At 55.8% G+C, this 12,360-nt stretch overlaps 1 protein-coding gene across 3 annotated transcripts in view; it reads right to left on the bottom strand.

Annotated features, from left to right (window-relative positions):
* The window catches only part of PDE2A (phosphodiesterase 2A), a 62,124-nt gene that overhangs the window by 41,015 nt on the left and 8,749 nt on the right, over positions 1-12,360 (bottom strand). For 2 of the 3 annotated variants that reach the window (XM_059708550.1, XM_059708548.1), the window contains one exon: positions 10,345-10,406. The exons of the other annotated variant lie outside the window; for it this stretch is intronic. In XM_059708550.1, the coding sequence (XP_059564533.1) occupies positions 10,345-10,406 (62 nt within the window). The remainder of the gene's footprint in view (positions 1-10,344; positions 10,407-12,360) is intronic. 3 annotated transcript variants of the gene reach the window in all.

Genomic DNA, 12,360 nt, shown 5'->3' with positions numbered 1-12,360 from the left:
AGACCTGTGCCCTCAGCTGTTAGGACCCACCCCTCCTCCCCAGCCTGGCCAGATCCCCTAGTGGTGTGATTAACCAAATTATGGGTTTTTTCTTCAGTAAATTGCATCGGCCTAATTGAATGAGGCTGCAGGAGCCTGGGCTGGAGGCTGACAGTGGGTGAAGACAGCAGGAGCCTGGAGGGGAGGGTGTGGGAGCGAGGGGGGAGGTGCTGACAGTGTGAGCAGGGACAAAAGGGTTGTGGGCACAGGAGAATACGCTATCAGTCATTCAGTGACCCCTCTGCACACCCACTCGCTCCCCTCACTCCAGGTGCCTGGGCCGAGGGATGTGAGGAACGGTGCTCCTCCAGGGACCACTGAGCATGTGCTTAGCGCCGGGTGCTGTTCATTTAAAAGCACTATTTCATATAATCCTCCCAACAGCCCCATTTTCCACTTGAGGGAATTGGGGCTCAAAGACAAAACGATTGCTAACTGTCAGAGCCAGACAGGGCTGTCTGACACCCCCGCCCTTGCTGTTCCCCGGTACCCACGGCCTCCCACTGACCTGCTCCCTGAATGACCGTCCTGCCTCCAGGAGACCTTCCCATGGAGTTCAGAGGAAGGAGGGGGCCTCGCTCCAGCTTGGACCCAGGCACCATTTCTGTCCCCACCAGGCAGTTGTCCTTGTCCACTCCGTGCTGTCTGTCCTCCCCCTGATGGTCAGCAGCTGCGGCTGGGGCTAGTCCAACATGGATCTCACACACACACACACACACACACACACACACACACACACACGTCACCTACGGCACATCCACATACACTCCCATACACTGTCCCACTCTGTGTCCCACCCATCCCCCCAGGACGGCACCCAGGGACACGATTGCTGTCACCTTCCTGTGTCATGTCCCATAGTCCCCCACAGTGTCCACATGTCACACATCACCGAGTACAGGCCTCACACAGCGAGACCGTCACTCCCACCCTCACTCAGGGTGCCCGATCCCCAGTCACACACCATGTTCCCAAAGCCCACAGAGTCCCCTCACACTGCACCATACACTCAGTTCCGAGCTGGCTCTGAGTTGCACGGTCACATTTCAGTGTCATTCAGGACCTTCTGACCCTAATAAAATCCATCTTTGATGGAATGACATGATGTCTGGGATTTACTTTAAAATACTTCAGCAAAGCAAACTATGAAGTGGGAGGAAATATTTGCAAACCTTTTATGTGATACAGGGTTAACAGTCAGAATACGTTTTTTAAAAGCTCTACAACTCATCCATAAAACAAACAGCCCAGTTTAAAAATGGGGCAAGGACTTGCATGGACATTTTTCTAAAGAAGATATATACAAATGCCCGAGAAGCACGTGCGGAAGATGCTTAACATCACTAATCATCGGGGAAATGCAAATCAAAACCACTATGAGGGGCCACCCCACACCCATTAGGATGGCTGCCATCAAAAATAAAAACCAGAAAATAACAAGTGCTGCCGAGGATGTGGAGACACGGAAACCCCACGGCACACCACTGATGGGAATGTAAACGGGTACCGCTGCTGTCAGAACCGGCATGGTGTTCCTCAAACATTTTAAATAAAATCACCCTGGGATCCAGCAATTCCACTTCTGGAAATATCTATCTGAAAGAATTGAAGGCATAATCTTGAAGAGATATTTGCACATCTATGTTCATAGCAGCATAATACGCAACAGCCCAAAGGTGGGAGCAACTCCCCTGCTCACGAATGGACGAACGGATAAACAGAATGTGGTGCATACAGGGTGTCCCAGAAGTGTGTACACGCTTTGAATGATTATAAAATCAGTGTTTACCCACATCCAGTTCATTTTCAAAATTTAAAAGAATCTACAGAAATGAGTAATTTTTTTGGTCAATGCCTGTTTTCAAACTGATGACCGTTCTGGTCCAGGCACTGCTGATGACTCGAAGCAATGGGATCGCAAACATCAAGCATCATTTCATTCTCTATTTGTGTGCCTTCAATTTATCGACTGTTGCCGGTTTTGTACCGTAACCTTTATCTTTTATGTGTCCCCATAAAAAAGAAGTCTAGTGGCACTTTAGGGTAAATTTTCTTTGTCCAAAGCTTAGTCTGGCTTCACCCATTATTTCAATTCAGTTAAACCTGAGAAGGAGTGAATATTAAGTGAGTTATCAGCTGTTAAAGTGCATATACATTTTTGGGACACCCTATATATACAATAGAATATTATTAAGCCTCAAAAATGAAGGAAATTCTGACACAGGCGACAACGTGGATGAACCTTGACGGCATTACGCCAAGTGAAATAAGCCAGTCACAAAAGGACAAATACTGTCTGAGGAAGTAGAATGGTGGTGGCCAGCGGTGGGGAGAGGGGAGTTTTTAATGGGGTAAGTTTTGTTTTGCAGGATGAGACTGGTTACACGTCAATGTGAGCACATTTAACACGACTGAACCATTCGCTTAGAAATGGTTATGACGGTAATTTTTAGGTTATGTACATTTTACCACAACTTAAACATTTTAAATAAAGTACTTTAGGAAAGAAAGAGGAAGGAGGGATAGATGAACTAAATGTACTCAAATCTTTATAACTGTTCGATTTGGGTGACGGGCATGTGGCAAGTTGATTGTATTATTCCCACTATTATTGTGTTAAAAATAGTCCATAATAAAAAAAAAAATTCACTCTCCCTTGACCTCACACCTCTTTCCAGCGTCCACCCCCCTTCTCTGCATCCCTTCACCACCCAACGCTTCAAAGGGCTGACTACACTCTGTCTTCACTTCGCTTGTGCCATCTGCCCAGGCCATCTGGCTTCTGGCCCCACCTTGTCACTGACAGTTCTTGTCAGGCGGATTGGTGCACCGGCCCAGCCCCACAGCCTCCCCATCCCCACCTTACCACAGGGCAGCAGCATCCTCCCACCTTGAACCCCGCCCCTCCTTAGTCCTGACCGCGCCTTCGCCTCCCTGGCCACGCCTACTCTGTCTCTTTGCTGCTCCTTCATACCTCCCGGCCTCTAGATGCTGGAGTAGGCAGGGCTCAGGGCTTAGGGCTCCGTCCTCACCTCTGCCTGGGTCAGATCCATGGTTTAATAAACCAGCTATGGCTGCCAACTCCCAAATATATCCCCCGCCTGGCCTCTGCCGCCCACTGGACATCTTCACCTGCGTGTTTGGCTTATGTCCAAAACAGGACTCTCCATTTCTGCCTCCTTGCTCTCTCCCGTCTCACTGATCCTGGCCCTCCCCCAGTCTTCACCATCTCAGTAACATCTCCTCCACCCATCACTTGGTTCTTCAAGTGAGAAACCTGGGAGCCATCCTCCATTTTCCCTCTGGCTCTTCCTCTCGCTCATCAGCAAGTTCTATCGTTTCTACCTTCCGAATATCTCCAGAGCCCATCCATCTCTCTCCAACTCCTCTCCCTCCCCTTAGTCCAGGCTCCACTGCCTGGGCTGCAGTAGCCTCCAACTTGTCTGGCCACCTCCTCTCAGCCCTTCCAACTCCTCCCCCACACACTCTGCATCCTGAGCAATCCTTCAAAATCATAAACTGAACAGTATCACACCCCTGCCTGAACTCACCGGGGTCTTCCCATGACAGCGTCACACACAGTGCTCACATTTCACATCATCACAACCATCACACACACATTACACGCCCTGATCCCACCATGTCACACCCTCGCTGCACACAGCCTCACTCTAGCCCAGTGATGGTGAACCTTGAGCTCGGCGTGCCAGCATTTTGAAAAACCCTAACGTAACTCTGGTGCCGTGTCACAATATAGAAATTTTTTGATCTTTGCAACCATAGTAAAACAAAGACTTACATTTTTGATATTTATTTTATATATTTAAATGCCATTTAACAAAGAAAAATCAACCAAAAAAATGAGTTCGCGTGTCACCTCTGACACGCGTGTCATAGGTTCGCCATCACTGCTCTAGCCTATGCTTGGGGCACACACTCAGCTTCACAATTCAGTGTCAGACACGCGGACCACAAACTCAGGACCACACCTACTATTGCACAGTGTCCTTCATCCACGTTTACATATTTGATCCTCATGATGTCACACCCTCAGGGTCACACACTTGCTATCTCTCAGCAACACAGAGTCACACAGGATCACCATGTCATACACTCGGTGACACATCCACTGTCTCACAGTCTTCCACAAGTGGTGTTACACGTGGCATCACTACCACTCAGTGCCCACCCCCAGTGTCACACTCAGTGACTCACCCACTCTCCACTCAGTATCCCATGATGGAGGTCACATTTGCTATCACATGGCACAAGCTCCGTGTCACACACTCAGAAGAGCGCCCACTGCCCCACCATCGGTGTCACCTCGCCATCACTCTGGTCCCACCAGCTCCCCTCTCCCCAACCCCACAGGGTAGTCGCCAGAGCTGCTGCCCATGGCAAGGTTGTTTCCTGTTGTTGTGCTCAAAGTCCTCAGCCACTGCTTGTTCCTCTAAGGATTTCCTGTTGTCAGGGCCCCCGTCAAGCCTGGCCCAGCCTGGGACACACGGCCCAAGCCCAGAGCTGGCCCAGCAGGAGCCCTGGGCCCCTCTGCCCCGTCATTCTGGCTAGACCCATGGGATTTCCCCCATCCAGTCCCCTGTCTCAGCCCACTGCCCCACGCCCAGAGCGGCCAGGCCTGGGTTTCCCAGGAGGGGCACCTGTGGGCAGCTTGGAAGAAGCTGACTAGCTTCTTCTTATTGTCTGACTAGCTTGGGACAAGACCTTAGCTGGTCTAGGGGCTCCGCCTGAAGCTGCTGGGAGCCAGAGGAGGGGGACAGACAGTGGACAGGGAAGGACAAAGGGTTAAGGGGTTAGAGCGTTAGGGAAGGCTTCCCAGAGGAAGCCAGCTGAGAGCTGGAAATACGAGGAAGAAGAAAAGACATCCCAGGTAGGGGCACCAGACGGGAGCAAAGGCTCGGAGCAGGAACCCGAAGCGCAGGGCTGACAAGGATGAAGATAGGAACACGAGAAAGGAGGTTACGTCGTGGGATTTGGAGAGAAATCCATTTCTCTCCTATCAGCGCGCTCCTCTCCTCCAGGCCAGCATTCCGGTTCTGGCAGCAGGAGCCTCGGGGCACGCCCTTCCTGCCTGCCTTCAGGGCCCCACGGATTGCCCCCAACAGCTGCCAAGCCCCTCACCTCCTGCCCCAGGTCAGCCCGCAGGAAGGACACGCAGAGGCCAGCACACGCTCCCCACACGGCCCGAGATAAATATTTCCCGAGAAACGGAACTTGTTCTCTCTGTGTTTACAGCCAAGGGCCAGGCAGGGTGGTGGGGGAAGGGTCGGGCAGAGGAACCTCATCCTGAGCCCAAAGCATCTAGCCCAGCACTGCCTCCGGCCTGCTGTGTGCCTCTGAGCCAGCCGCTCGCTCTCTCTGGGCCTTCATTCCAAGCCTGAAACTGGCCAGACCTCCCTGGGCCTTGGCCTGCCACAGCCTCACCCAGTCTCAGCTTGTGGCTTCTCTGGGTGTAAATTCCTGGTGCTTGATGCCTCCTCTTCAGAGGAGCCTTCTCTTAAAAAAAAAAAAATTATTGATTTCAGAAAGAAGGGGAGAGAGAGAGAGAGAGAGAGAGAGAGAGAGAAACATCAATGATGAGAGAGAATCATTAATCATTGACTGGCTGCCTCCTGCATGCCCCACACTGGGATCCAGCCTGCAACCCGGATATGTGCCCTGATCAGGAATCGAGCTGTAACCTCCTGGTTCATAGGTGGATGCTCAATCACTGAGCCACACAGATGGGCAGAGGACGGCAGGACCCGTGTCTGCCCATCTCTGCCTTTGTCCTCAGTTCATCAGGGGTATGAACAGACAGATGAACAGACAGGCAGAGAGACAAGTTGGAGTGGCAGCTGAGACCGCCTCCCTGGGCCCAAGTGCCTGCACACCCCAGGCCTGTACAGCCCAACAGGTGGGCACAGACAGATGGCAGGGCCTCAGAGCCCCTGTGGTTGCCAGATGCCATGCAAAGTTGTTGGCAGCAGCCCCCTTGGGACCACGGGGCATCGTTGAGGCCACTTGCTCCTGATGTGGGGAATTCAGGAGGAGGCTGGCACATCTGCCAGTTGGAAGCACTCACAACTTTTAAATATGGACGTGAAAAGGCCTGCCTTCAGCAGCCCTTCCAGCCTCATCCAATGTCCCCAGCCGAGTCACCTGGGTGGGCTCCGTTGGCATGGTGACCGTCATCCCAGAGAGACCTGGCAGGGCAGCTACATGCCCTTGTACAAGCTGCACCTTTCCCCCACGAAGCCTTTCTCAACCCCCTGGCACTCCTACCTTACACGACCCCTGGCTCCTGGCCCTACTATCACCATCTCACCATGCTGGACCCACTCACTCACCATCGGTAACCTCAGCCTCAGCCCAGGCTCTGAGGCTAAATGGTCCTTCACCCAGGACCCAGGGCAGAGAGGTTTTGGAGCTGGTTCTCAGCACCGAGCCAGGCCTTTGCAGCCCCTTCCCGGTCTGAGTCCTTGTTCCAGGCTCCTCTCTCTGCTGTCCCCAGTCCTGTGCTGGTCCTTGTGGCCCTCAGCTGGTTCTGTCAGCAGCTGACCACATGGACTCTCTGACTATCCACCTGACCTCTGGCCTCATCTGTCAATGGCCTTGACCCTCCCCATCCTTCGAAGGTCCAAGGCTTCCTCCACCAGCAAGTCTCCAAGACTGCCACCAACCCAGCAACTGCCTCTTTCTTGTACCTACTCCAACCCCCTCACAATTATCCTCATTCAATCAAGAAACATTTATTGAGCACCTACTATATACGAGGCTTATGCCAGGCCCCACGTAGGTCCAGGAGAGACAAAGGAGGCAGCCTTGGTTCCTACACGAAGGCGTTTGTAACTGCATGGGAAAGGATAGGTAACCACACGGGGTAACGAGTTACCTGACTCTAAGCTTAGAGAAGCTTGGGGGCTGTGGGTGACCTGGAAAGAGGAGAGACTGACTTGATCTGGTGTGGAGAGAGCAATCTGAGAGGGCTTCACAGAGGAGGTGACATCTTATCTGAAGTACTGGTTGAAAATAAAGAAACAAATAAAAATAAATAAAATAAAAACCACTCCAGAGAGAGGGATCAGTAGGAGTAAGGCAGGGAGGCCAGGAAGAGCTGATGTCCAGAGGAGTGAGTACTGCCATGTCTAGGGGTAAAGGGCGGGCATGAGGGGCCCAGCGGGCAGGGCTGGCAATGCCATGCCAAGGGGTATGGTCTTTACTTATCCATGGACAGCAGTAGAGGAGCCAGTGCTGGGCAGAGCATTTGGGTGCTTAGTGTAGAGACCTACACCCTGGCCTATGTCTGCCTCTCCCCCGCCCTCACCCCATAGGGCTCCCAGGCCCCTGTCTGGGCCCTGAGAGCCAGCGCCGCGGGCAGGGACCCAGTGTGCTCCGTTCACTACATGAGCAGCCTCAGCCCTGACATCCAGAGGGAGTATGACCCTGGCCCCAGAGGAGGACTCAGGCTGAACCCAGAGAGCCCTCCCCTAGCCTGGCCAGCTGGCACAGGAGCCAGGGAGCCACCCCAGAGGGTGTGCTGAGCTGACACACCCTGGTAGGTGGGGATGGTGCTGGCTGCCCTGCTCTCCTGGCTGTCATGCTGCCAGTGCCAGGGGAACGTGCGGTGCCCACAGAACCTTCATGAACCCCAGCTCAGCCCGTCTCACAGTGCACCCCGTCTCACAGTTCACAGCCTAGTCCTGGCTCCAAGGTGCTCACTCTTGAGGACCTGCTGTGGGCAGGCACATCACAACACTGCCCTGGGGACTTCTCCCAGCGGCTCTTCTTGATTATGCCTAATAGGGGATTATGTCCAACAATGATGGAGCTGCTTATCCACTTGACAGGTGAGGAAACGGGTGCTCAGGCAGGTAAAGGGACTGGCCCAAGTTCACACACCTAGGAAGTGGTGAACTTGAACTCATGCCCATCTGACCCCATACCAGGGGTCCTCAAACTTTTTAAACAGGGGGCCAGTTCACTGTCCCTCAGACCGTTGGAGGGCCGGACTATAGTTTAAAAAAAAAAAACTATGAACAAATTCCTATGCACACAGCAGCGGCAAAAACACCCGGCGGGCTGGATAAACGTTTCCAGCGGGCGGCATGTGGCCCGCGGGCCGTAGTTTGAGGACCCCTGCCAGAGACTGTTCTCTAGATACGGCCATCTTGTCTCTCCAGCCGCCACTGTGACTGGAGGGCTCCTCATCGTCTCCCCATGCCTCTTCCCCCTTTCCCTCCAGCTGTCCCTATAGTCTGGGCAGCTCCTTAGGGTCCCTACTCGCTCCAGTCCTGTCCTTTCTATGCCAAGGGTGGCAACCTATCTCTCCCAGGAGGGCTGAGCATGGGCCTGGGCACTCAGGATGGGGTGCTAACCACACCCAGAAATAGAGTAGGCTCTGCCAAGATGTCAGGCAGACACCTGCCATCTTCTGGGTGGGTGTGGGTTAGGGATTGGGGGGCGGAGGGGCAGGAGAGCTGAGAGCTGAGGGCCTTATAGCCTAAGATCCTTGGTCTTAGGAGGGGCAGCAGGACCCAGACAAAGGAAAGGTGGGGAAAGAACAGAGAGAAAGAGACCGAATGGGGATGACCCAGAGAGGTCCCATGGCAAGGGGGAAGCGTGGCAGGGCTGGGAGGAGGGCAGAACGTGAACTTGCCAGGAGCAGGGCCAAGGGCTCAGGCAAAGGATAAACAGGGAGCCTGGGCCCGGCTCCCTCTCTCAGGGCCCTTTGCCCAGGAAGGTCCCAGCTTCTCCAAAGCCCTCTCCCTTCATGGCTTCCTGGGAGGATGACAAATACAGTCTCTCCTGGCGGGTGGCAGCGGCTGCTGAGACACTGCGGGCTCCCAGGAACGCCATCTGTCCCAGCTCTTGGGGGAGCCCCGCCCCACGGGAATGCCATGCCATAAATAAATTAATAATGACTCTCCGCCCCCTTCCCCAGCTCCCAGCTGTAGGGGCATTCTCAGGGCTTGGCCCCAGGTCCCAGCAGGGAGCCATGCTGACCCCCTGTGCCCCAGGCCCTGTGTGGGTGTCTTCTTTCCCGGGCTTCCCGAGGGCAGGGAGAGAGCGAGGTTGGGCAGGAGACACATCTGGGCTCCACTCACAGTCCTGCCCGACTCACTCACTATGGGACCCCATAGGCCTCAGCTCCCCGAATACGAAAGGAGAACAGCAGCCCCTGCCTCAGAGGGCGGCTGTGAGGTTAAACAGGGAAATGTGTCTAAAGCTCCGGGCACAGGGCGGGGGCTGATCCAGCAGCAGCCTCCCCTTCCTCTCGCCAGGACCGGGCACAAGCGTGGGCTCCTGCTGGCCTTGCTGCTTGGCCCTTTTTACACACACCCTCCTCCATGCCCATCGTCACCGTCCCCAGGCCACCCCATTTCTGTCGCTCCAGGCCCCTCTGAGCACTGAAGATTCCGAAGAGGCACCCAAAGGCACGGTCCGGGGCTGGGATGGCAGCCCTCAGTTCAAAGCAAATGCACGCCCTGAGATTCAGAAGTGAAAAAAAGCACAGTCCCCCGGCTCAAGGAGCTCACAGTTCAGAGGCGAAGACATACAGAGTCACGTAATGGAGAACAGGGGCGCTAACGGCACAGAGAGCAGAACGCCCCAGGATCTGACTGCCTGGACAGGAGAGCTCAGAGGAGGGAGTGCAGGCCTGGAGGGCTTCCCGGAGGAGGGGAGGCTAGAGCTGAGCCCAGAAGGATGTGGGAAGCTGAGGCAGGAAGAGGCCAGCAGGAGTGGTTCTGGGAGACGGGGATGTATGAAGGGAGAACTGTGGCCTGGCTGTGGCTGCAGAGGAAGCAGGCGGGTGGGTAACATGGAGAATTTTTTAGCAGAAAAGTGACAAGCTCAGATTTGTATGTTAGAAAGATCCTTCTGGCTGCGACACGGAGGATGGGACAACCAAAGGCAGACAGCAGTGAGCTGTCCAGGGGGAAGGTGAGGAGCTGGGGGTTAGGGCAGGCAGCAGAATGGAGAGGAGGAGTGAAACTCACACAATACTCAGGGCAGAGAATCCACCAGGAACTATTGGATGAGGATGGAGAGGATGGGGGAGGAGTCTGAAATGGCTCCCAGGTGATCTGGGAGGAGGGCCAATCTTCAGTGGGAGGGACTCACCAGGCACAAATAGGGTGGGGTTGGTGGTCTTGGTGTGGGGTGACCCTAGGCTGGAAGGGGAGGGGCTTGGGTTCGGCTCCAGCCTCCCAGTTCTCCCAGGGGTGAGGGCAATGCTCAGACTGATCCCAGCCTGTGCCCCTGTCCCCTCGAGCCCACCCATTCCTCCCTCTGCTGAGCTCTCACCTCCAGTCGGGCGTCTCTACTTCCTGGGGGCACTGGCTGCTGTGCAAGGAGGTCCCGGTTGGCTGCAGAGACAAGAAGGCCAGGGGCTCAGGTGTGCCAGTCCTTCTCCCCTTCTCCCCAGCCTGCTCCCCCACCCAGTCCCCGCAGACCCGGCTTCTTGTCCACAGGTAGCCGCGTCCAGGGAGCCGAGCCTGTTTGCACCCTGCTCTCTCCCCACACTCCCCTCCTGCTCCTGGCTTCACCCTAGGTCTGGCATGTTCTCTGCCCCTCAACTCTGAGAACAGGGCCCCCTCTTTCTTGCAGCCAGGCGCCCCTCAGAAAGGAATCCACCACACTTTTACCCATTCCCAGGCCCCCTCCATTTCTGCTTCTCTCCAGGGAACTTCACCAGCTCTCTCTAAGCCTCAGATTCCCCATCTAAAACATGGGATTTGTAGTGTCCAGCTCACATAGTTCACTGGGTTGGGCTCCCAGCTAGGGTTTCTGTGAATCCTAAATGTATACGATCATGTGTTTGAGTCTCCAACCCCAGCCTGGCGCCCAGTTGTCCGGGCTCCAACTGGACCCCCCACCCTGCCTCCCATCAGCACCACTCGCACAGCTCCGCCAATGCTGGTGGACACCTGGGGCTGCTCACCTGATCCCCAGGACGCCACCAGCCAGGTGGCATCCAGAAACCCCAGCCTCTCTGGGAGGCACTGCCCGGCCGGCCGGCTGCCCCTCCCCACCCCCACCCAGCAAGCACACCCAGGCATGGGACAGGCACAGGCGGCGGGATATTCTGAGCCTGGCTTCGTTCCCGTCAGCTGCTGGCCGCCATGCCAGCCTGGCGCGGGCGCAGGGGCTGATTTGATTTGGCAGCTTTGGAAGCGTGTGGTGGGGACAGGGAGGGGGAGGGAGGATGAGACACCCATCCCTGCTAGGAAATAAACAGCCTCAGGCACTCAGCGAGCTGGGGGAGGGCACAGTCTGGTATGGGGGGCTGGTTCCCTGCCTGGCGCCCCTCTTCTCACCCAGGCCCTGGATGCCTGCCCAGGACTGCTGGCATCCACGGGTCACAGGGGCAACAGTAGCTGCACCTGGTGTGTGGATGCTTGTGGTGTGGCTGTGGCAGGGTGTCTGGTTGTCCCACATGTCCCTGTATCATGGGGGGTCCCCCCGCCCAGCCATGCTTGCAGCTGGGCCTGAGCCTGGCCCAGGACGACAGTGCAGTTTGTGGGGTGGAGGGGGTGTGTGTGTGCAGAGCAATGGGCGAGATGTGGCCATCTCCCAGATGACTGTGGCCACGCGGCTGGGCCTCTACGGGGGACTAACTGCAGGTGAGCATGTGACAAGGTGACCCCCGTGTCCGCGTCCACCGTAGGGCCTGGCTCCCGTAGCACTGGCTCCGGCCTGTTCCTTCCCTCTGTGCGATGACCCTGCTAACCCAGTCATGTCCGGCGGAGGAAATGACGAGGGCTGAGATAAGTGCCTGACCCCACGGCCCATCCCTTTTGTCCACAGCCTGAGCCTGCTTTTCCACACGGCCTCTGGTGATCCACCCCCTGAGCTGCCTGGACAGCCCCTCCCCGTCCTTGAGAGGGGCAGCTAGCTGCACTTGGTTCCCAGCTGCCCCTCGCCCTCTGGTTCCTTGTCTCCAACTTCATGCCTGGGGAAGGTAGACAGGATGCGGGAGCCTCAGCTAGGCATCCACAGCTCCTCCATAACCCCCCTCCTGCCCACCCCTGCAGTGAGAGCAGGTCAGCTCAGAGGCCCCAGGACCTACACCACCTGCTAATATGCTGCTGGCACCCTGGGGACCTGGCTGAGGGACAGGGGCTCTCGTTCTCTGACCTCAGCATTGCGAGGTCAGGGGTGTGGAGTCAGACCCTAGTCTCAAGGGACCCACAGGCCGGGGCTGTGCCCCAGACACCAGCCAGGAGGTCTGGGTAGGGTGGAGCCTGCTTTAGGGAAGACGCAATGTCTCATCTATCACCACCTCCCCATTGTCCCACCGTCCTCTGGGGACCTCAGGGC

Source organism: Myotis daubentonii, chromosome 9, assembly GCF_963259705.1.
Source record: "Myotis daubentonii chromosome 9, mMyoDau2.1, whole genome shotgun sequence".
NCBI lineage: Eukaryota > Metazoa > Chordata > Mammalia > Chiroptera > Vespertilionidae > Myotis > Myotis daubentonii.
The sequence above is the reverse complement of the archived record's forward strand: the minus strand, read 5'-3'. Positions and strand labels throughout refer to the sequence as shown.